Genomic DNA, 22945 nt, shown 5'->3' with positions numbered 1-22945 from the left:
GTGAAAATATAGACATGTTTGCAGTGTATTTAGTTTAAATAAGGAACTGCTATATAATAGGCGCTTTAATTCAATGGACAATGTACAATACAGCCGAACAAGGACTAAGAACCGAGCAAATAAAGTGAGAAAGTATAGGTGCGGATTACTAATACGCATGTGGGCCTTATTTTTCTGCTTATGAGAGTATTTTTTCTACTTGTTTGTTGCGGTTTTTACCGATGTTTCAGCACTGTTATAACCTAGATTTCGCTGTATAACAAGAGCGTTAAAGAGATTAGATTCAGACAAGTTTCATTGTACATCTTACCCCAAAGCCCCCAGTGTCTATTATCTTGCGATGAGTTGCCCGAGAACAGTAGTTTCATTGTACACTTAACTTTCAGCTCGCGACCGCAACTGGCATTATTTGTACTGTTGACGCAGGAACACCGCGCTTTCTTCGAACTGAGCTTAGTTTTGGGTCTTGCTGGAATAAACAGTGAATCGAAAAACATCCTCTGCTTTCGCTCAACCGTGACCAAGCTGTGGTAAAAACAAACTCATCATCGCAGTTAGTTTATGAAAAGGTGTTGAAACCATGAATTGTGTTTAAGAGCGCGCACTCACTCCGACAATTGGGAGTATCATGTCGATCACAGGTCGATTTTACATTTTTTAAACTAGTGCTTTCTCCCTGACATCCGTAAGGGGTCAATCAAAGGGAGACAGATTACACTGACTCTAGTGCGTGAACAATGTACTGCTTTGTTTTGAAGGATTCCATGTCTGGTTTGTGAAACCAAACCAGCTTTTGAACAGAAACCCAAATTGAACGCATTCGGTCTCGCTTTAAAATTTAATTGCGCTTGTGCCATGTGGCGGATGGCGGTTCGTAGCTGGTTAAATATTAAAACTATTGAATATTCCAAGAACAGAGGGAAACTGAACTTGTACAGTGATGTTTCGGTCAAAATTAATTAGGCAGCACAAAGTGCTTTGATAGTGGGTGCAAATCGTCTCTCGAAGGAAGCGAGCGCTACATGTGTGTGTGCGCCTGTAATTACGGGGATAATAATTACTGCTACTTCTACCACACTTAACTCAATCTTATATTACTTCAAGACTCGCTGTTGTAATTAAGCTGATAAGCGTCTGATAGTGTCTTAACAAACTGCGTCAGAGCAGAGCTTTAGTGAATACCGACCAAGAAGTTACGACGAACCCTGAAGGCAAGGTCACGGATTAAATTACAAGCATCGACACCGAAAACTATTGTCCATCGTACGGAAACTGCAAACTTATATTCCTATCACGTACACGATGAATCTTTGTTTACTTTTCATCGTGGGCGGTTTGTTCGTGAATCAAGTGGATGCACTTTCTTGTACAGCGTGTGACCCGTCGAGATGCGAATTGACAGACCAGTCTACATGTCCTGGGGGAACAGTCCGAGACCCATGCCAGTAAGTTTGATTTTCAAGTTATTTTTAATCCTTCGACATTCAATTGAAGTTATGTTTCATACAGGATTACATGTCACAAATTTAATACGGATAGCTTTTATTTCATCATCGCTTGTTCTGTTCAAGGCGTGGTATAAAAGTATAATAAGTGTTCAATTTAATAAGAACCACTGTCCAATACAGCTTAACTAATTGTCACTATGGACAATGGCTATGAATATAGATTTTAGGTAATGAATGTACCGCTTGCTTTTAATGCCGTAATACGCTATAAATAGACCGTGACCACGCCGAGTGCATGCTCTTTCCAATGACTTCACCCGACGACCTTAGGCAGGAGAAAGTGACTGTGCTTGACGTAGAATAATAGTAATTTTATGCCATCGCTGTGGGCCTTCGCCTCAACGTATTAAAGCACAGCTTGTACGCCTCCGGCCATCACAACATATGAATTCAACTGAGTTCCGCGCCATCCGCCGCCTCGTTGGAGTTGCGCCGTGAAAATATCCTCGCCGTTGCCTAATCTCCTTTTTTTCGCCTAATGACCTGGGAGCTCGGACAATTTTAGCTTTTGCGAAGCGCCGTAAAATAGGCTTGATGTAATGCCCGTTGTGTATGACATCACAACAAGTGATTGTCGCTGGGCATAATCTTTTACCAGACTAAACATCAAGTATACTCTTTTAAATTACAAGCAAAATATTCACGATAATCCATTTAAAAACATGTAATTATTAACTGGCCGCAAATTAACCAAACAAATTCACGTTGTACCTACAGCTGCTGTTTGGAATGTGCGAAACAGGAAGGGCAAACTTGTGGAGGAATGTTTGGTATCAAAGGCCAATGTGATGAGCATCTCTCCTGTATTATTCAACCCAACAACGGAGACCCTCTAGATGGGAACTTAGGTGGAGTCTGCAAAGGTGAGGAATTAGATTTTGTATATGAACATGTTGGTCAGTATCTTTCAAGCCATGCGCTAAACAAAGTAACATGCTAATATTTGTAATACTCAACGTGAATGTGGTATATCGAATACAGATCAAATTCAAATTTTAAAAACAATATTTAGCTATCTGAAATGTAGTATGATTTATTGTTATATCATCGCTTAATTTAGGGCATCTTTTTGTATGCGTTTTGCGGTCCTCAGGTTTTCTGTAGCTTGTATTTTGGCTTTAATTTTGGTTCTTTGAAATTGCGGCAACGGAACACACAGCGTGGATTAGAAACCCGCGTTGTGAAATGTGAGTCAAAATACTCTTTTGTGACAACACGAAACAGTAGCACGCACGTTGTTTTGGTAGCATTCCGGAACTTTGAAACGCAATCTTTCACATGGCCCTAAAGTTTCCCGGTGAAAGCGGTCGTGACTCGGGTGTTGTGATCGCACACCGAACACCCTCAGAGCTAGTATCATTTAAAGGCGTAGACAGAAAGTGGAAATGTTAGAACCGCAAACAACGTGTGAGATGAAATAACAAACCTGAGAACCTGACGACGTTATAACGCCATCTGCTCCACAAATACGCATGCATACACGTAATTTCTTGTTACGATTTGCCAATGACTTTACTTGAACAAGTGTATTGAATACACATAGAAAAGAACTATGTAAATGGAATGTAAGTGCTAGCGGTTACACAAAGGTGAAGATGCTTTCTCTTTGTTAATACCGGTTAAGACAACAGAGCTTTTCTGTTGAACAGGTAACTGAGACCGTTCTATTTTGGAAGCTTTTCCGTCCTTTTAATGTGACGCTTGCTTTCTGTAACGCTTATTCAGTTACATTATAGAGGTCCATTGAAAGAGTCGGTACATATACATTTTCTGGTTCGGGTGTCAAATATCGTTACAGCATAAAGCCAGATCGTTCTAACCACGCTCACCTTGTTGTTTTAGAAACAGGACGAACAGTGTCCCGACAGATTGCGTAAAACGCTGGCCATATTATCTTTAAATATTTGTTTACGGCATTGCACAGCCCGGTCATGTGGATTTTAGTCGATTTCGTTCGCCAGCATTGATTACGGCTCGACCATGCGTTGTTATTTCTGTAAACAACTCGAAGGTTGGGGAAACGGACGTAGGACTGAGTTGGGTCACTTTATGTGAGTGATGTATGTTCTTCCAAGTAAACCGTAGAATCCCCGCTAACCGCACGCACTGTTTGTGCAGCAAATGAAGCTTGAATGTTCGTCAGAGTTTATGCAACGTGTGAGTTGCTAATACACCACGATCTTTGCTTAAACGTCTCAAATAGAGCTCGCGGGTAGGGTTTACCCTTAGATATTTACACTCGGTTAATATTATGTCAAGTTAGGGTCCGCGTATAAGCTAAGCTTTAGCGTCATTGCTTTATCACAACCAACCACTATCTTTCTTGGCTCCCGTCTGTTTGCGTGCAAACGTCTCAAGCTGGTCACGGAAGATTACCCACGGCCGCTGGCGTTTTAAATGCGGCGTAAGTGCTCTTATAACGCAGCTAACTCCGACGACGACCCGTTGTCTTGAATATTACCAGCGAGTCTTTTCCGAAGTGAACTGAAAACAAAATTTCGATTCCGGAATGCGCTAAAATCCTTGGCGGCATTTTTGCAAGATTGCCTGGTAAAAATAGAATGACAGACCACACAGACGCAGTGATTGTCGGTAATTCGAGCGTGCCGACCATCTTGCGCAAGTTATTGCTGCGCGTGTATTATGTTGAAAAAGCTCAAGATGCGTTTAGCATAACCTGTCAGTTCTCTGATTAATATCACAGATGTGTGTTTCTAAACGCCAATCGCCCTCAGCAGAACCTCGAGCCGTTTGTTCGCATTCCTTAATGACGTCCATGCGTCAAGCACAGTCGTCGTAGCACCTGTACCAAATCAAAGCTTGTTTTCCGCACATCAATGCGACAAGAAATCCGATTCAAACGAAACTTGAACAGTCATCCAGAAAAGCTTTGTTAAAATCAAAAAATGATCGCTTAGATGTGGGGCGCTTTGTCAGCTTGAATTTCTGTCCGTAGTTTTATTTCCTCAGTTTTCTGATCCAGCTATTCACATCAATTTGTAAAAAATAAATTAACGTCGTTCGTGTAATTGTTCGCTTTATAGCTTGATGAATTGACTCGTATTCTTTTCTTTTACAGTGACAAGAACCCTTACTGCGTCCGACCAATGCCACAAGCGCTCATTCGAAGGATGCAATCTGATTGGTCAAAAGTGCATTTGTCGACGACAGCTCGCCTGCAGTAACCCGTTCCGCTTCAGCGGCCTTCAAAAATGCCGCCAACACATCGCAGCCATGAACCGTAAGACAATTAAACTCCATTTAAACGTTTATTTTGAATTGTCATTCATTTTTCAACAATCAATGTTAATTGCGTTCGTGTGTACCAATGGTCTCGTCTTAATGACAGTTTTTAAATACTTCCATCAGCGATTTGAGGGGCTCGCCTGGTATTTTACATTGATGCGCAAATGAGTAGCCCATTAAACCGGATCGTTTGCATAGTTATCCCACACTAATGGCTCCTCCGCATAAATGCTTAACAAATACGTGCTAATACTCCGATGTCGAGATAGTCGGAAGTAAATCGCTTGTTACACTGGATATAAATAAAGATCACCGGCCAAGTGATGCGTTGGCAGTTTGCTATGCCCCTATATGTACGTATGCAATCCCCTTCCGTTTACCTTGCACTCAAAGCTTTGGTGTGAGCAAACTTAGTTTTGTGTTTCGGACGTTCGGCTGATAACTATCTTGGAAAGCGTTTCTTCCGCCAACTGCACGAAATATTTACACTGCGGTTGCTAATGGCTGTTTTCCTATTAGCACATTGAGCGCCGAATCCCGCCAGGAGACCGTATCACGGTTGTAGTCATTGATTAACACACATTCCATTGCCCGAGTCAGATGAACTGCCCGTTCTTTCCGAATCACCCCATCCGCAATAACATTAATCCGTTTTCTAATGGAATGTTGAAGCGCTTATGTTTCGAAGTCTTAATCTGATTTCTGGCGTGCTGAGTATAAGATTCTTGTCACACACAAACAGCTGTCGGGCATGTGCACCGAAGTTATGCCATACATAAGCCGTTTAATCACCTCTGCAGTTTGTTAAACAGTTTTAAGCAGGCTTACGGCACGTCATTACGCGTAAAGCAAACTGTTTTGCGCTCTCGCTGTACCGCCATATCTTTCCCAACCACTCTTTCGTACGCGATTTAATGTATAAATATACTCTATATAATGCTTCAATTTTCCCATTACACAGCGCAGTTGTTGTCAACTAAGTAATAATTCGCAGAAAACGATTCGATATCCTGATTTAAGTGGGTCTCCAGATACATTAGACTTGAGCATCAAACGAGATTATTGTTTTCTAAGCCAATTGTGCATCCACATACAAAAAACAACGCAACACCATATCATGTGTTTTGCAAAACTTAGAATTTGTATGTTTAGTGGGGTGGGGAAGATGGGATACATTTAGCACATAATATCCTGATCCTGTTTTAAACAATTAACAACGGTCAATGAGAGTCGTGAAAACACGGTTCTATAATTGTTTTAATGTTCTTTGTTTACTACTAAATGGGACGAGCAAATAAAATGAAAATGTGTCCCATCTTCTTCCACCCTACTATATCAAAATGACATTTAACTAGACGTTTAACTTTAAACACGGATCACAGTGTTTATCTTAATACGTCCTTATAACGCCAATTCGATATGAATGTACGTGTTATTCGTTGAAAATCCACTGGTTAGTCAATATCATAAATTTTCCTGCTGTCAACTTATTAAGCGACATACGGGTTTCCGTTAAATGCCTTGACGACCAAATGACAATTAGTCCCATGAAACCTGTAATCCACCGTACTATACACTGTGGGTTTTCTCGATCCGCAGAAGTTTATTGGAAAATTCGATTTCCAAGAACTCAAAGTTTTCCATGTTATGTATAGAAGCGTTCAGAACGTCATACGGCTTTTGTACGAAGTTGTTTTTTTCTTTTAACTAGTTTGGCTTCGAGATAATAATAACCAGTCTTTTTTTCAAAGTTTTATATCAATTGTAGCGGTTTGCGAGCATTTGGGGTCGTTCACACTAGGTTGTATCAATATGCATTATAATACTGCAGAAAGGTGTCACTGGACATTCACTTTTGCATCGGATTTCGTGCTGTTTTACATGAAAGGTCATAAGGTCGTGATCACTTTGTAATCGCATTTTGTGTGGCAACTCTTCGGTCAAGGAGAAATACAACACACATATGAATACCAAAACCTAAACCAAATTGTTTAACCTCTTAAAAGTTTCTTTGGTAATAGGTCTAGTATTATCTAAGCGTTGGTGAAAACACTGTGTTTGGGAACGATGTATCCTGTACTAGTGGTAATTGAGATTATCTAATATCACGTGTCGCCTCGCCTTGTCTCAAATCGTTGAAACTTAATTAATTTCCGTCGTTACTCATTCTGAGGCGGGACGTTCAACCTATCTGCTTTGTTTTCGATAAACACCGATTCCACAAACTCCCTGACGTCGCGAAATGTAGTTCCAGAGGCAGACAGTGTTGTTTTCCCGCAACCGGTAATTCGTAATAAATCCGGATGGTGTTTGCTCTGTGTCTGACTCTGTTCTGTCCGTGAGCGACAAATAGTTTTTTTTTGTTTTGATTTATTGCCAAGGCGACCCACGCCGACAACGATCCTATATTTTCCGGAACTCACTGATATATTGCTCACCCGTGACGAAAAACGTCGTTTTTATTTGAACATAAAGTTTCAGTAATACAGCTTGGTAAATAAATAAAACCCCGGAGTTCCGCGTATTTCACCAAACTCGAGTGCCACTGCGAACTGTTTAAGATTGAATTGTGTCGTCCTCGTGACAACGTGACACTGACACACGAGGAGAAATGACAACATTTAAATCAAGGTGTGGACCATGTTACAAGTCTTTTGTGATCCATTTGACTTCGTCATCGTGAAAGCTTGTTGTACAACGCGCTCTCCCGACTTCACGTTTGACAAATCTTCTCCTGGCCCCCGAAATAGACTGTTGTGTAAACACTAGAATCTACGAATATTCTGTCGATCGATTCCATGTGCGCTGCTTCGAAGCAATTTGAGTTTCTGCCCAACCCTGGATACCTATAGCCGTTTACCTTTGTGACGTCACAGCAACTATTGTGCCCTCACTGTGCTGAGAGTGTACTTGATTCCTTCTCTCCTTTGCTTTGTTTACTTGCGCACTCCGGAATGTTGGAGCTCTGGGTTCTTACGTCATTAACATTGTTGTGGGGAAGTTTAAGGACTGACGACTGCTGTCTTGTCGAGCGGGCACCGGAAAACAAGATTTAATTATGTGCTTTGAATTTTAGCTGCCGCCTAAGCTATAAAATCGTCTAGTTCTAAATTGCACCAACATCGAACAACGAGAGGTAAAAACAAGGCTCGAAATTTCCCTGTTTACTCGTCGGTTATGTGTAATCTTCTTTACAAACGCCCGAGTATCTGTGTGGCGCGCAAAATAGCTGGCATATTATAAACATAGGTGGTAATTTAGATAACAAAAGGTGCAAACAGGTCTGCAAACAATTCTAAACTGTTTACCGCGTATATTAATCGGTTAAATTTACGTTTCACTGCCGGCCAAAATACTCTCTTTGTGTAGCGACCCATTGTGCTATGTAATAATGTAGCCACTGTACCCATGCGACCCAACGATAAGTGCGAGTCTGCTTGGGCACACAAACTTAATGAAAAGCTCTTTTGTACCACTTAAGCCAACCCTTTTCAACGCACTTGATTTAGGTATTTGTTATTATAAGCCACTGTACACATTAAAATGTACAATCGACGTTTTACCACTTGGACGTCTGTCATATCGATCACAGTTCTGTTATTTTCAGGAAGACAAATTAAAATAACCGCAAAGCTATATTTGTATTCAAACCAAACATGATTTAACAGTTGGTTAGATCGGTACATCACGTTTATGCCCTTTCTTTGGGTTTATATCTTTATTCTTACAACGAAACCCGCTTAACATGCTATCTATCTATCTACACAGGTTTGAAAACCAATTGTGCTGATGTGAAATGTGTCATCAAGCCATCACCACGATGCCCGGAAGATTCAGAGATTATCGAAGGTTTTGTTCCAACGGGTGAGTGTTGCCCCACGCCCAGTCAATGCCAATGTCGACCAGAAAACTGCGCCTATCTACTGTGTTCCAGCAATGAGGAAATGGTGCGGGTACGGGCTGGTTCTAATACACCTGGTTCTTGTTGCGATGTATTTCAATGTCGACCAAGAGGTAACTTTAAAGTTTTTTTTGTGGAAGTATATAGTAGGGTGGAGAAAGATAGGACACTTTTAGCACATAATATATATACATCCTGATCGTGTTTAAACAATTAACACCGGTCTATGGAAGTCGTGAGAGTGCGGTTTTATAATTCTTTGAATTTTCTTTTATTTACTACCAAATGGGGCGGAAAATAGATTGAAAAGGTGTCACATCTTCCCCCACCCTACTATATATAACCTACATATTTCTAGCATCACTTATATATTTATAATTAAGAATGTACACCACAATTTATGCGATACTTAAACAATTAAAATTTGCCGCACCATAACAATTTTATTCAACATAATAGAAACTCCAGTTAGCCAGCAATGTGAAAATGTACGATGTGCAAGTTATCCTTTATCATCGATCGAATGCCCAAGCGACAGTACAGCCGTTCGTGATCCGAACCCATCAAGCGAATGTTGTCCTGGGGAACCAATGTAAGTTTGAACACATTTTAAACGCCATTTTGTATATATGAAACATATTAAAGTAACAGCTTACGTAGTCACGAACCATATGGAAGTTAGTGAGTCACCACCTTGATTATCAAGCCGACCGAATCTTTGCGATTGTGGGAAAACGTCAAGCGGCCTCACATAACCGAACGTTTAACGCTTCGCTTGCCTTCTTAGTGGTTTATATTGTCGCCAAACCATTGTCATAACATCCAACCGTTTCGTGTCCACAAAATGTGTACAGGATCACAAGTATCCGGCACCGTCCCGACTTTGATGTTTTGCCATTCGAGTTCCCACCCAAAGAAGCTTCTTTTGTGGCTGCGTCCATCAGACGGACTGTGTCCACGGAGAGCGACATTTATCGAGTTTCCTTCAGCTTCTGTGACCGGAGCCGCTTATCTTGTATAAACTACCGTTCCTTTGATGTCGGATCTGCTTATACAAATGTATCGCGCATTAATGGACTTTCGTCGAAACTTTTAAGCTGTTGCGCCACACTAATGTAAAGTCGTAGTCATCCACGGCAAAGTTGGTTTCAAAGCCTTCGTGAGTGGTCTCCACCATCGAAACTGTTGTTTTGTTCAATGTTCGAACTTTCCCGTCTGTTGGAACGATTACGTGTTTGGAATTTTTTATCTTTATTTTTTGCGGGTTGCACACAATAGAAACCTTTGATATCAAGGAGAAAAAAAAGTGGACGGTCGTCTGGCCGACATCAAACTACATTAAAAAACAGCCGCCTATCTTAAATTTACGACATATAGGTTCCAGGTCGAACAAACGTCTAGTTACCTCTTATCGGTGTTCCATAAAATGGAAAACAACGGTGGCGTCACAGTATGGAACATGTTTCTATATAGTTATCGATTGCGGGCATTTTGTCAGTTGTGGCAGTAGTGCAGAAGCTTTTAGTTGGGGGCATTTGGGCGTAATAGCGGTCTTTTATCAGTATCAATGCGACAGGTCCGCGGTTTTTACAGAAGTGCCCCTTCCCCGCTCGTGTCAAACTTACAGTCAGGTTGTTTACAAGATTTGGTCGTAACTCTCCGAATCCTCTCTTGAAGACACGTGAGCCCATCTTACCTGAATTCGTCTTCATTGTTTACGTTGATATGCCTCGTCTCGATTTCCGAACTTCGCCGAGGCCCATGGCGTGCCACTGGATTCCTTTGTGCGCGGAAGCTTTTTGTCCTTTGTTCCCTTCAGTGGGAATTTCAGGCGCGCCCAGGTCGACGACGGCCATTTCATGGTTATCGACTCGCGCCTTATGCTCACTTTTAAACCGCTCCCGTTGATCGACCGATGGTTATGCGTGTGAGCTTTTCCTCCACAATACACACCGTTCTATTCTGTGGGCGAGCACGCATCCGGCATCAAATCTAAATGCAAACCACAGAAATAGAATCGCCGCTTATTGCCCCTCACTGTAGGATAATGAGGTCGGGCAGCTGTGCAAATACGAAAGGCTTTTAATGGTCGCGAAAACAGGAGGTTTTGGCTTTCCGTCGGAGCGGTAAAATTAGCTTTGGTCATATGATGTATATATAGGATTTCGACATACACGGAACGTATATTGCTATTAATAGAGGTGGTGTAACTTTGCTTACTCGCCCACGTGTTCTGGCTGCTTGTTCATTGGTGCGTTTCAAAACATTTCGTGCCAGCGGAACAATTTGTTCAGATCTTGTTTGTCACTTGGGATTCCTGACGTCCGGATTACGCCATGCATTACTGACTCAAAATTTATCATTCCTGCTAATTGGAGAATTCTTTTTTCGTCGCTCCTCGCTTGGAATTTGGCAAATTTAAAAACAAAAACCTTCTTGTAGTATTTTAAACCAACAAATCTATCTTCAACACTTTTTGTACGTTTTTATTCAGCGTAATTTTTTTAAATTCACACTTATTGTTTTCAAACAACTTGTAAAACGAGTATAAAGATACCTAATAACAATACTTATAACCCGGAATTTAGTTATTCAACCCCTTTATTTTCCGGTTGCCAACGTATAGTTTAAAGTATGACTCATATCATTTCCCGAAAAAAACTATAACAAAGTATTAAATTGTTGCGATGCCAGCTAAAAATATCTTTGGTTTTAGAGTTTGTGCTCCTATGTTATTGCTCCACCGACTTTGTGGTCGCTGTGCACGTTTGTTTGTGAAACACCGTTAATATATAGTAGGGTGGGGGGAGATGGGACACCTTTTGTTCTATTTTCTCTTCCCAGTTGGAAGTAAACAAAGAAAATTCAAAGAATTATAAAACCGTATTCTCACGACGTCCAAAGAACGTTGTTAATTGTTTAAAACACGATTAAGATAGTTGGATATTATGTACTAAAGGAGTCCCATCTTCCCCCATAGTACTTTAATGTTGGAAACTAAATATTGTAACATGGTTTACTAAAATATAGTGGGATAGGGGAAAGATGGGACACCTTTTCATTCTGTTTTCTTTTCTATTTCGTTAGTAACAACGAACAAACAAATAATCATAAAACTATATCCTCATAGACCGTTGTTTAATTATTGTTTAAAACACAATCAGGATATTTTGATATTATGTGCTAAAGGTGTTTCATCTTCCACCGCCCTACTGTACATTATAGTGGACCATGGTGATATCTATAACTAACAATTGTATGTAGTTGTATAAAGCAGAATTAATATTCCTTTTAGATGTCAATGCAAGCCTTGCACGCAACCAACCTGCAGTGGCAGGAGACAACCAAAAGTAACGTTCAGAGCAGATGGAAAACCCGGGTCATGCTGCGACGAATACTCCTGCAAAAGTGGTGAGAAGAGTAGATAAACGACAAGCGTTATTTACGTATAGATATGGGTATCATGAAAAAATGCGAAGGATTTTCCAAACGCAGTCGATCGTTAAAATGACTAAACCCGGCACTGTTAAGCATGTTTTAGATTATTCTACGTTTTGCCTGTGAGGAATTTAGGTACTATTTTATAGAGTAGGATGGGGGAAGATAGAACACCTATTAAATATATTTTCTTGTATCATTTAGTAGTACAAAACGAACGTTTAAAGAATTGTAAAACTATATTCTTACGACCTTCATAGACCGTTGTAAATTGTTTAAAACACCAACAGGATATTTAGATATTAGGTGCTAAAGGTGTCCCATCTTCCCTCGCCCTACTATATGGGCAATTTCTTACCAATACGGTCTTTCTATCAAATGATAATTATAAACATAAACTCATATTCACGTGCTTCTAAACAATTTCTATTTTAAACAGTTGCCGAACCCGTAATGGCTGGATGTAGCGTGAACGGGACCCGCCATCTTCACGGTACAACATATGAGAGGGAGGAATGTCGAGTGTGTGAGTGCAGGAACGGAGTCAGTTATTGTGAGCGAAAAAAATGTCCGACAAGATCATGCACAAGGTTGATTATGAGACAGGGGGCATGTTGCCCAGAGTGCGATAACGAAGTTGCAGAACCAAGGAGTGCAGCAGGTGGAATATTTGTTGTTTTTGCTGCATTGAAAGGCGTGGCTTTTAATTTGAAATCATAGCGGTCGCGACGAGATAGAGGTTTATTTATTTAATGGGAGGGGAGTTTCATTCTGAGAATCGAATTTCTATTCTCAGAATTTACTATACGCAGGTGGCTTTCAGTTACGGTGTGCATTTGGTTGAACATTTCACAAATTAAACTTATTTTTGTTCTATAGTTCAACCATCTCCTTCGATCCCGGCAGTCGCCATGTGCATGAGCAAAGACGGCCTGTCGGTTTATTCTGTTGGCGAGACATGGTCGCCGGAGCCTTGCACCAAATGCAGATGTGGTGAACGCGGCGAACGCATCTGCGAGTCTGCGTTTTGCTACGGTGAGTTTTATTAGTCTGAAAGATAACTCCGTCTCGTTTTAGCACTTGAGGTTTTACTGCTTCTATGCAGATGGGACAGCAGGGAAAACAAAATCTGCCTAGTTTCACGTTAAGTGATCTACGTGCGAGGTCCTGTTATATAAATACTGTGGCAGAATTTTTTAGGGTTAAGCTCAATCTGATAGAGGTTTCGTGCGTTCACGAAAGCTAGAGATATTGTATACTCATGCAGAAGTGGTAAGAAGGGTAGATATACGACATGCATTCTCTACGTAGATATGGGTATCATGAAAATGGGTATCATAACTCACGATCAAGATGTTATATATTGTTTTAACACTTTGGCGTAAAATCATTAGCGCTCTGTCCATGTTAACGAGCAAACCGTGAAATTGGGGGCAAACCGCAACAAATTTAGAATTTACCTTTGGAATCTTGGTTCTCGCCCGCCGACATTATTGCACTCTTGAGCAAGTTTTTTCAAGGGCTTTTGGCAGCCGTGACGGCGACGCTTTATCGGGTATTAATAAAATCTCATTGCGACCTGGCGCGTGGGATGTGCCACGGTGATGTAAATATTTATGGGCGAAGACCTTATAGGTTCGCGTGCCAACGTTAGATGGACGTGTGATTGCCTGGATTACTTTTGAACAAAGTCCAGCAAGCGTCGGGTAAAGCTTGGTGATAGTAAACATGCCATTCTACAATTCTCCCGCGAAAGTGTTAAATATTAATTGGAATTCGGAGGCTTTTGTATTCACGTATGTGATTAGCATAACCTTGCGTTGTGGAGTAATTCGTCCACCGGTCGAACTGGTTAGCTTTTTATTGCGAGCTTGAGGACCTTTTGTTCCCAGTAAGGAAACACCAGACTGTTTCCTGTCTGGTTTATCTAACAGTCCTAATGACGTGTATATAACGATAGGAATTTCCGAAGAGCGACAACCTAAGCCCAAACAGTGCTTGAAATCTCGCGACCAGTATTAAATTCCGAGCCGCCAGCGACCCACTACTACTTTTACGCCTATTTTCGCTTTCAGGAAACATAGACACCTCATTACTCGCCATTCCGTTCTTGACGCTTGTTATAATTTCAAAAGGGTCGGCATTTCTTCGAGACAATAAAATGCCGGCTGTGTGCACAAAGTCAAATCTATTTTCGTCCACGTTTCCTTGCATACAAACAACCTGTCATTCTGCGTTGGTGAACTGTAGTACTTGCTCTATTTTTTTTCGAAACGCGAAGATTTGCGTTTGGAATCTGAAGATTTGCGTTTGGAATCTGGCGGAAGAAAATTTGCGAAATGGCATAGCCAATCTGTGTTTGTGTATTTCCGCGCTCGAATTTGTTGTGACACAAAACACGACGAACACCTGAGTTCAACCTTTCGTAAACCCGACATTTTCCGATTCCAGAACCATCGACCGTAACAATGATAGTTCCAACATGTCCGAGTATGTCTCGGTGCCGACTCGCAACATCTGATTGTCCCAACGGTTTCATGAAAGATCGAAACAACTGCCGCCTCTGCAAGTGCAAAGCTGGTAAGTTATAAGTATAGCGGGGTAAAATGAGACATGTTTTTTTTCTGTTTTCCCGTTTCATTTGGCGGTAAAAAAGAATATTTACAGAATTACATAACTGTAGCCCCGCGACTCTAATAGAGCGTCTTTGTTAATTGTTTAAAACGCTATCAAGAAATATTGAATTTAGGTGCTGACAATATTTCAACTTAGCCCAAAGTACTTTACCATACCAGCAGTTAGAACTGACGGTCTACGTATATAGTGCGGCAAATGTTTGCTGTCATCTGCAAACTTGCATTTATTGTGGGTAAATTATTAAAAAGAAACGAAGTAGTTACTTCTGTTTCGATATCACTGATTGGAGATTACTAATTTGTATAAACTATTACGACGTATGGTTCTGTGGGGTAGGATGGGATACTGTTAGCACCTAAAGAGTCGCGCAACACGGCTATATAATTATGTGAATATTCTTTGTTTACTAAAGGACACATGTCCCATTTTACCCCACACTCTTACCTGTTATTTGTTCTAAATTAAAATCTTGGCTGGTGGAATCTATTTACGCCACGGTACTAGAAATAAAGTTTTAGTTTCGTTTGTTGTGTTTTAACACTTTCGATCCGTGTCTAACTTGAAAGTGCCGCGAAATCAATCTAACCGAAACTTTCCTTTATCAAAGACGAAGTGAAGGTTCGTAGCTGCCCGAGCATTGACAAGTGCCAGCTGAAGTGCACTCGTGGATTCGTGACGGATAAATCTGGATGTCAGACCTGCGCTTGTCTGCCACACACACACAAGTGCAAAGAGCTCACGGGTTGCATCAAGCAATGCCCATACGGCTACAGGTTAGATAAGTAATGATTAAATTCTACATTCTATCATTTTAGTTTAAATTTTATTCAATTTTACTCTTGTAATGATTAATGTAACTGTGATAGAATGTAAGCTTCAATGAGGGAACTCCAGCGAAAATAAAAAACATATATAACATCAAATTGTCTTGAAAGCTTGCTTTATTAACACGTTCAAAGTTTTAGTATATACATTCTACAGCATATACCCACTTAATGGGATCAGTAGATACACTGCGTACCCAGAATGTAAATCCCGTTTTGCACACCCTAAAAATCGACTTGTAATCTATTCAATTCACGCCACATAGATGACGTACATCCAAAACCGCCAATACATTTTTACTTTACCCTTTTTTTTTCACCAGGCTAAACAAGAAAGGTTGCGATCGTTGTAAATGCCGTAGATGCCCCTCCATGGATTCGTGTGATAAGGAATGCACGTTTGGTTTATCTTTAAACGACTACGGGTGTAACATCTGCAAATGTAAAGGTAAATGCAAATTCTTCTCCTATTGCATAGACTGGGCAACTAATTTGGTTACAAGTGAAGTCTGTTTACGAAACATCAAGTAACAGTTTAGTGAAATAATATAATATAGTAGGTTGGGGGAAGATGGGACACCTTTTCGTTTCGTTTTCTCTTTTTATTTGGTAGTAAACAAAGAACATTCAATGAATTATAAACCGTATCTTCACGACTTCCACAGACCGTAGTTAATTGTTTAAAACAAGATCAGGCTATTTGGATATTATATGTTAAAGGTGTACCATCTTTTTCCACTCTACTATATGGTTTTCTGGACCATTTAGTCAAACTCTGATCATTTAGTAAAACTTCCCAACCAAAGTCTTCATATTTATTTCAAATTCTTATAACACGCGTACGTTGATATGTGCATGCTTTTGGAACCTCGTCAAACAGAGACAGTAATCGTAAAATTCATTCATAAAGGTTCGGCTGAAGAGCTTCCGGCCCCTGAAAAACCGAACACTCACTCATGCTTAGATGAGAAGATCGACCGCCGAAGAGATGACGGTGAAACATGGAGTAGCGACTGTTTCATCTGTGTGTGTCGTGGTGGTGACGTCATGTGTGACGTCATCAAGTGTCCGGTCCCATCCTGCAACAATCCGATGATACGAGAAGGAGACTGCTGCCCAAGTTGCAACGGTAGGATAAAGAAAAGTATTGATTTCTATTTTCTGAAATGTTGTTAGTAAGAAAACTGCAACAATTTGCTGTTAAGTATAAATTGTGTTAACATAAACATGGATATAGCTTAAAAAGATTATTAAATTTAATGGTTGTACAATAAACTTTAACCTCATTTTGTCCGTTGACTCTTAAAACTTTATTAGTGATTGTAAACTTTATTTAAACTGAGTGGTAAATTGCAACCCGCAGAACGTAACTCGACCTCGTCTGCCCCTGTCCCGCAATCCCTCTCGTGCCAGGAACCAGGCGGGAACTGGTATGTTGAAGGGGAAACATGGAAAGTGACCTCATGTACTACGTGTGTGTGCCACAGAGGGCTTATTATGTGCACGTCAAGGAAATGTCCGGCTACCAAGTGCATGCAGCCAATTCTGCATCCTGGTGAATGTTGCCCAAAATGCCCAGGTGAGAAATATTGCATTTATTTTTGTATTCGTGTTATAGTAAAGTGGGGGAAGACGGGACACCTTTTGTTTCAAACAATTGACAAAGGTATATAGGAGTCGTGAGGAAACAGTTTTATAAGTCTTTGAAATTTCTTTGTTTACTACTAAATAAAACAAGAAAACAGATTGAAAAGGTGTCCCATCTTCCCTTACCGTACAGTATATGTGGTGCTTACATTCGCTGACTTTTTTGGCGGGTAAATTACCTATACAGAATTTTAGTGCGGTTTATTATACCAATCAAATCACTGAAGGAACTTTATTCTGCCGTTTTTCCATCTTGGCAAGGTTATAAATACTCCTACCAGTCGATAAAGTGTTATCTACTATCCAGAATTTGCTGGCAATTTGAACATCGCTTCGCTGGGTCCTTCGTGTAAGTCAAGCAAAGGCGAAGTCCATAAGAGTGGCAGTTCGTGGAAAACCGGTCCTTGTACGAGTCACGCTTGCTTGGGTGGAACTATACAGTAAGTTATGTTTTCCGCCGGAACGATTTAAATAAATTGCGATTTTGGTCACGCAAGCATTTAAGAATTCAAAGTAGCAATTGTGTGATTTGGAAAGGAAAGGAACCAATATACATATAAGTATCTGGTGCTGCAAAACATGTTAACTAGCAGATGCATACGCATTAGTTTGTTTTAATGTTTATATTACTTTCCTAAATTAATATTTGCGTCGTGTTGACTGAACCTTTTTTTCTTCAGGAGCTTCAGCGAACAGTGCCCTAAGATCCAAGATTGTGTTTCCCCGGTTCGCCTCCGCGGTCAATGTTGTCCAACTTGCCTCGGTAAGTGGATTGGTTAAACTGAATGAACGTAATTTATGTCTAGTGGATTAGTTAACATGAATGCGGTAAGGGTGGGATTTTAAAATAATGTAATCAAGGTCTAGGCATCTGAATCTGACATTTTGTAGCTAATTTTTCTATAAAATTTTGTAGCTAATTTTTCTATAAAATAAACTATAGTAGGGTGGGGAAAGATGAGACACTTTTTCGTTTAGTTTTCTATTTCCATTTGGTAGTAAACAAAGTACATTCAATGAATTATAAAACCGTATCCTCACGACTTCCACAATTGTTTAAAACACGATCAGGCTATTTGGATATTATGTATTAAAGGTGTCCCATCTTCCCCCACTCTACTATAACTAATAACTATTTGCAGCGCTCTTGTTTTTAATATTTGACTGGTAGTGCACGAGACAAACTTCAACAAACTGTGTTCAGTAAAAATATTAGAACATTAGGTTTATAGACTGTTTTTGTACACGCAGGCACTACTACAGTACAGCAAAAATCGTGCCAAGCGAACGACACGACATACCGACACGGTGAACTATGGAACGACAGCCATGCGCCTTGCGTCAAATGCCGTTGTACGGACGGTGAGATAGAATGCTTTCGACCGATGTGTGATCCAGTGCCCGCCAGTTGCCCACGAGTTTTTCGACGGGATGGTGCATGTTGCGACGAATGCGAACTACCAGAGTCGGGACCTCCATACCCAACCCCCAGTGAGAGCACCACTGTAACAACAGTAACAAGTCCTAAGACAGGCGGTGTGAATTGGTTGACCATCGTACTTGCCATCAGCGCTATCTGTATTGTGGCTATTTGTGTGCTCGTTGTCGTTATAAGCATGAAGAAACGTTGCTCCACTCGCCATTTGCATAAAACCAAGGTAAGTTAATATTTACAAACCTTTGTACAAGCGAGATACCTAATTTTAAATCATTATTATCATTATCTTTGTCCGCCTTTCAACTCGTATTGCACACATTGGTCGTTTGGCATACTCTTTTTGTACAGTAGTGTGGGTAAGACCGAATACCGTTAGCACATATAAGACTCATATTTTCTGATCGTGTTTTAAACATTTCACAACATTTTTTTGGAGTTGGCGGACTAAAGTTATTTAATTTTGTAAATATTTTGTGTTAATCACCAAATAGATGGAAAAGAGAATGACAACATTTCCCATCTTACCCCACCCTACTTAATAAACTGAGCACGAAGCCCTCGTTTAATGTATTCCCATTGTTTCTAGTACACTGGTGCAACATCGAAAACGACATCAACCGATCGCTCCTTGTCCACAGCATCCGCTCGCAACATCATGGACTCCACGTCCTCCGAATCCGACCGGAAGCGCTCCAAACTGCTCCGATGTGTCTGAGCAGCATCCAGCCAAGCGGAACGATTCGCGGTAACTGCCGGAATATGACGTCACGCGGGCCGTCTGTGACGTAACACTGGGGTATCGGGGCGCAACATCGGCGTGAGCTTGTCATTTTTCTTTTTCGTTTTTATTTTGCAGCATGCGTTAGTTTTTGATTTCACTTACACATAACTTCTGCACGATCGTCTATGACGAGAAACCATGTATTTATTTTCTAATTATGTCCGCCCGTTCATGTTGTTACCGCGCGCGGGTAGCTTTAAATAAGCAGCTGGCTTTCTGCATTTTTATAAAGAATGTTGTGTTTTTCCTTCCATGTTAAAAGTGCCCACCCCCACAAAAAATGCATTCGGTAAAATCTAAAACGAAAACGAAAATTGTATGTACTGCTTGCTTTTCTCGTGGCGGTCTATTTTCTATTTTATACATTGTACTTCAAATGGGACAAACATTGTTGTGTTTTGATATAATCTCTCCAGACTCTTTCTTTACTCCCACCCAACGCACATTTTCCATGTGGCTTACGTAATACGCCACTAGCTGGGCTTACAAGGCCTAATTTGAATTTTAGGACCTGTGCGTCTGACAAATGTAATTTTTGACCTAAAATTGCCGAAATTACATTTACATTGTAGATGTAGAGTATCGTCTTAGTTTGTACATTTTTCCAAATTCGAAACCTAAAGGTCATATATAAATCTTTTTCCTACCATGTACAACGTACGGTCGCACGCATAAAGATGAAATTCGAACTCCCCGAAAGATGTAGCGAATTTGAATCATAGGTTAAGAATCACTGTGAGTGGCGAAACTCTCGTCGTGGTCGTGTTGGTATGTTTCGTAAATTGTATTTCTATATTTTTCCTGTTTGTTTTCACATCTGGTCGACCTTCACATACATTTGACACTCGAAAGTAACTGTGTGCCTTCAACAGTACACCTTCGTGATATTGTCTGTAGTTTTGTATTGTTTCTATAGATTAAAACCTAAGTAACCTTTAACTACTACCTGACCAAAACACCACGAAACAAAAATTGTGTTTTTCTATTATTTGAACAGCTAGTTAATATTGAAGCTTTTCCTGGTCGTGTCTCTTGCACTTTTCTTCCATGCCTGCTTCGTTAATGATGTATTGCGCAACTGGCCGCACCGCTTATATGTCGGGCACTTTTATGTGTGTAACTGGATACTGAAGACGATTGTGCAAGCGCAGTTTCACTATAATAGATGTGTTAGTATAATAAACGCGCTGTGCTGTTTTGTAGTGTACTTGTAAAGTTTGGTTTCTTTGGTGATAAATGGATGTTGTCTCAGACAAATTTAATCAGCATGAAATCATCAGTGGAGAATTAAAGATATTGAAGTTTACGTTTGATGGGGGTTCCAGGCTCATCGCTTTGACTATTATGTACTGATGTGTCGTTCAGTAGGAGTCTGAACTTTTATTGCTCCAACCCAGGATTTTCTGATGGGTTGTTCGGAGTGTCGGTCATCTAGTAAGGTGGGGCAAGACTGGATGCTTATACATGACCTTTTTGTGTCATACCATGAAATTTGTACTAGGCTACCGTATGTACAATTATTAATTGACAACACGGCAAAGAAATATATTAAAAGACACGTAAAGGTATTTAGCGATTCGTACGCCAAGTGGAATTTTAACGATAAACAAACAGACGGAGTAAGAAGGAACAGTTATGAATCTTTGTAAATTTGAATAAAAAACATTTGTGTAAATTTGAATAACATAATAACTGTCCCAACTTACCCCACCCTACTATATGTCTTATTTACCTCATTCAATTGCAATAGCAAACGTCAAATTTAATCAACCTAGCAAACAAGTGTGAGTTATCAACTTACAGTAGACTATATACGCTGCATATATTTCATTAAAACATTATTATGTAAAAATTTCTGCGATGACACATTCCGTATAATTTTACACGACACCGGATAAGAAAAGAAGAACCACTGCTATGAAAAGGTTACCCAACATATTTGAATATACGAAGCATCGACTTAAAAGTTTGTTGTGTGGATGGCAAAGTCCAATGCGACGCGCTTGCTGGTAAGGTCGCATGAACAACAGAAGTCCCGCCGGGTCGGAACACCAACGCTACAAGACACAATAAGGTACAAGAAATTATATACTTGAACAATTGTCTTGTCTAATTGTTCTTGAGCATTCAAATTGATTCAATAAACGGACATGGGTGTTACAGGAAATATGAGCCTGTAAGGCCTACACGTAAATTCTTAAAGGTAAATGTACTTACAGGTAGCCCGATTTAACGCTAAAGCTTAGAGAATATGTGAGAATACTAAAGCTTAGAGAATATGTAAGAATACTAAAGATTAGAGAATATGTGAAGCAAAATTTGTTGCTAGATTACAAAGTACAAACTAAACTGTTTATAATGTTCGTCATTTGTTTAGTTCTTTATAGTCAATCAATGTAAAATCAAATTATTTTATGAACAATAAAGGAAAATGGCTCACCGAGTCGAAGTTGCGGTCAGGGTTCGACCTCTTATATCCTTTTTGAGTTTGTTGCTTGTTTTTGTTGAATTTTGGATCTCTAAATATTGGTGCATAAAAACCTTGTATAAGTTGTCATAAACAGTTATCTTAGGAAGCAAATAATATTGCACGATGTTAACAGTTATAAATGAATAAACGTCTGTATTTATTGGAAATATCCTATGAAATGTGTCGCAATGTTTTGAACGAAATGTTGGCTATATCAGCTCGGTGTGGAAAATGTGCATTTGAACTAAAATTTATACTGACTTTAAACAAATAGATAGTTGGGAGGAAGATTTAATGATAATCAGAAAAATGTTACAGAATTATTCGACAGTATTATCACGAGTTTATAAGACGCGCGTCAAAGCCGATTACTGTTGTTTTAAAAAAAGTTGGTTAAACACTATTTTTTAATTTTTTTGTACAGGTAAAAAATGCGAAATAGTAAGGTGCTAATTTGGAATGCTCGCTAGATCATAATAAAGCCGATTAAATTTTGCGAATATAATACTCTGATTTTTAGGCTATAATAACAAGATAATATTTAGTAGGGTGAGGTTAGATGCACCTTTTCATTATATTTTCTCGTCCAATTTGGTAGTAAACAACGAACATTTAACTCCTTAGGGACGAGTAATGCAAATATGCATTTTGAAACTGGTGTTCACAAAAATGTTCATAGGTTAACTTATAGTTGGTAAAAGTTCTTCCAGTTGGTTTTGTTCGAAAGAGGAAGGAATTATCTACCAATATAACGTTTGAAAAAGGCATCATAGCATTTAAAAGTTTTTACCAAACTTGATTTAAAAACCCTAAAGTATTTTTTAAGAACATGGTTTATATTCTGCCCAAAAATCAAGGTTTTAACGTCATTTTGTCCAATAAAAGCGATTTATTTGATCTCTATGTTGCTCTGGGGCTTCCCCGTCTAAGTTACCGGTTAAAAATGTGGTTTTGCGTAAAAACAGCTATGTCAGCTGTTTCTACAAGTTTTTTAGGTATTATGAAACAATTTTTACATAAAATATGTTTTTGCGTGTATTATCTAACTTCATTTT

General features: G+C 39.8%; 1 protein-coding gene and 2 long non-coding RNA genes across 4 annotated transcripts; 1 reads left to right on the top strand and 2 right to left on the bottom strand.

Moving 5' to 3' along the window:
* The first annotated feature begins 152 nt into the window (after positions 1 to 152).
* On the top strand, positions 153 to 20624 carry LOC100181598 (cysteine-rich motor neuron 1 protein). The gene is made up of 17 exons (XM_026833821.1): positions 153 to 1445; positions 2226 to 2371; positions 4588 to 4749; positions 8523 to 8768; positions 9115 to 9247; positions 11951 to 12066; positions 12533 to 12754; positions 12973 to 13128; positions 14545 to 14673; positions 15338 to 15503; positions 15878 to 16002; positions 16465 to 16683; positions 16918 to 17133; positions 17509 to 17641; positions 17882 to 17964; positions 18453 to 18859; positions 19226 to 20624. Exons 1-17 carry the CDS (start codon positions 1303 to 1305, stop codon positions 19352 to 19354), a joined length of 2931 nt encoding a protein of 976 aa, XP_026689622.1. The 5' UTR covers positions 153 to 1302; the 3' UTR covers positions 19355 to 20624.
* Positions 9073 to 11511, bottom strand: LOC113474126. 2 transcript variants are annotated; one of them, XR_003395787.1, is made up of 3 exons: positions 10061 to 11507; positions 9324 to 9870; positions 9073 to 9234 (listed from the first exon to the last, which is right to left on the bottom strand). It is a non-coding gene; the product is annotated as an uncharacterized LOC113474126 (long non-coding RNA). The 2 variants fall into 2 exon arrangements; XR_003395786.1 differs by having other exon boundaries at positions 9324 to 11511.
* On the bottom strand, positions 20459 to 22478 carry LOC113474127. The gene is made up of 2 exons (XR_003395788.1): positions 21861 to 22478; positions 20459 to 21477 (listed from the first exon to the last, which is right to left on the bottom strand). It is a non-coding gene; the product is annotated as an uncharacterized LOC113474127 (long non-coding RNA).
* Between the last annotated feature and the right edge of the window lie 467 nt (positions 22479 to 22945).

The sequence above is a fragment of the Ciona intestinalis genome, chromosome 3 (genome assembly GCF_000224145.3).
Source record: "Ciona intestinalis chromosome 3, KH, whole genome shotgun sequence".
Classification (NCBI taxonomy): Eukaryota; Metazoa; Chordata; class Ascidiacea; order Phlebobranchia; family Cionidae; genus Ciona; species Ciona intestinalis.
The sequence above is the reverse complement of the archived record's forward strand: the minus strand, read 5'-3'. Positions and strand labels throughout refer to the sequence as shown.

Bases quoted from the DNA above. Each gene is read 5' to 3' on its own strand.
- LOC100181598 (XM_026833821.1), top strand. From the start codon at position 1,303: ATGAATCTTTGTTTACTTTTCATCGTGGGCGGTTTGTTCGTGAATCAA. The intron at 12,067-12,532 runs GTGAGAAGAGTA...TATTTTAAACAG, and splicing joins CGAATACTCCTGCAAAAGTG to TTGCCGAACCCGTAATGGCT. The intron at 17,965-18,452 runs GTAAGTGGATTG...TTGTACACGCAG, and splicing joins ATGTTGTCCAACTTGCCTCG to GCACTACTACAGTACAGCAA.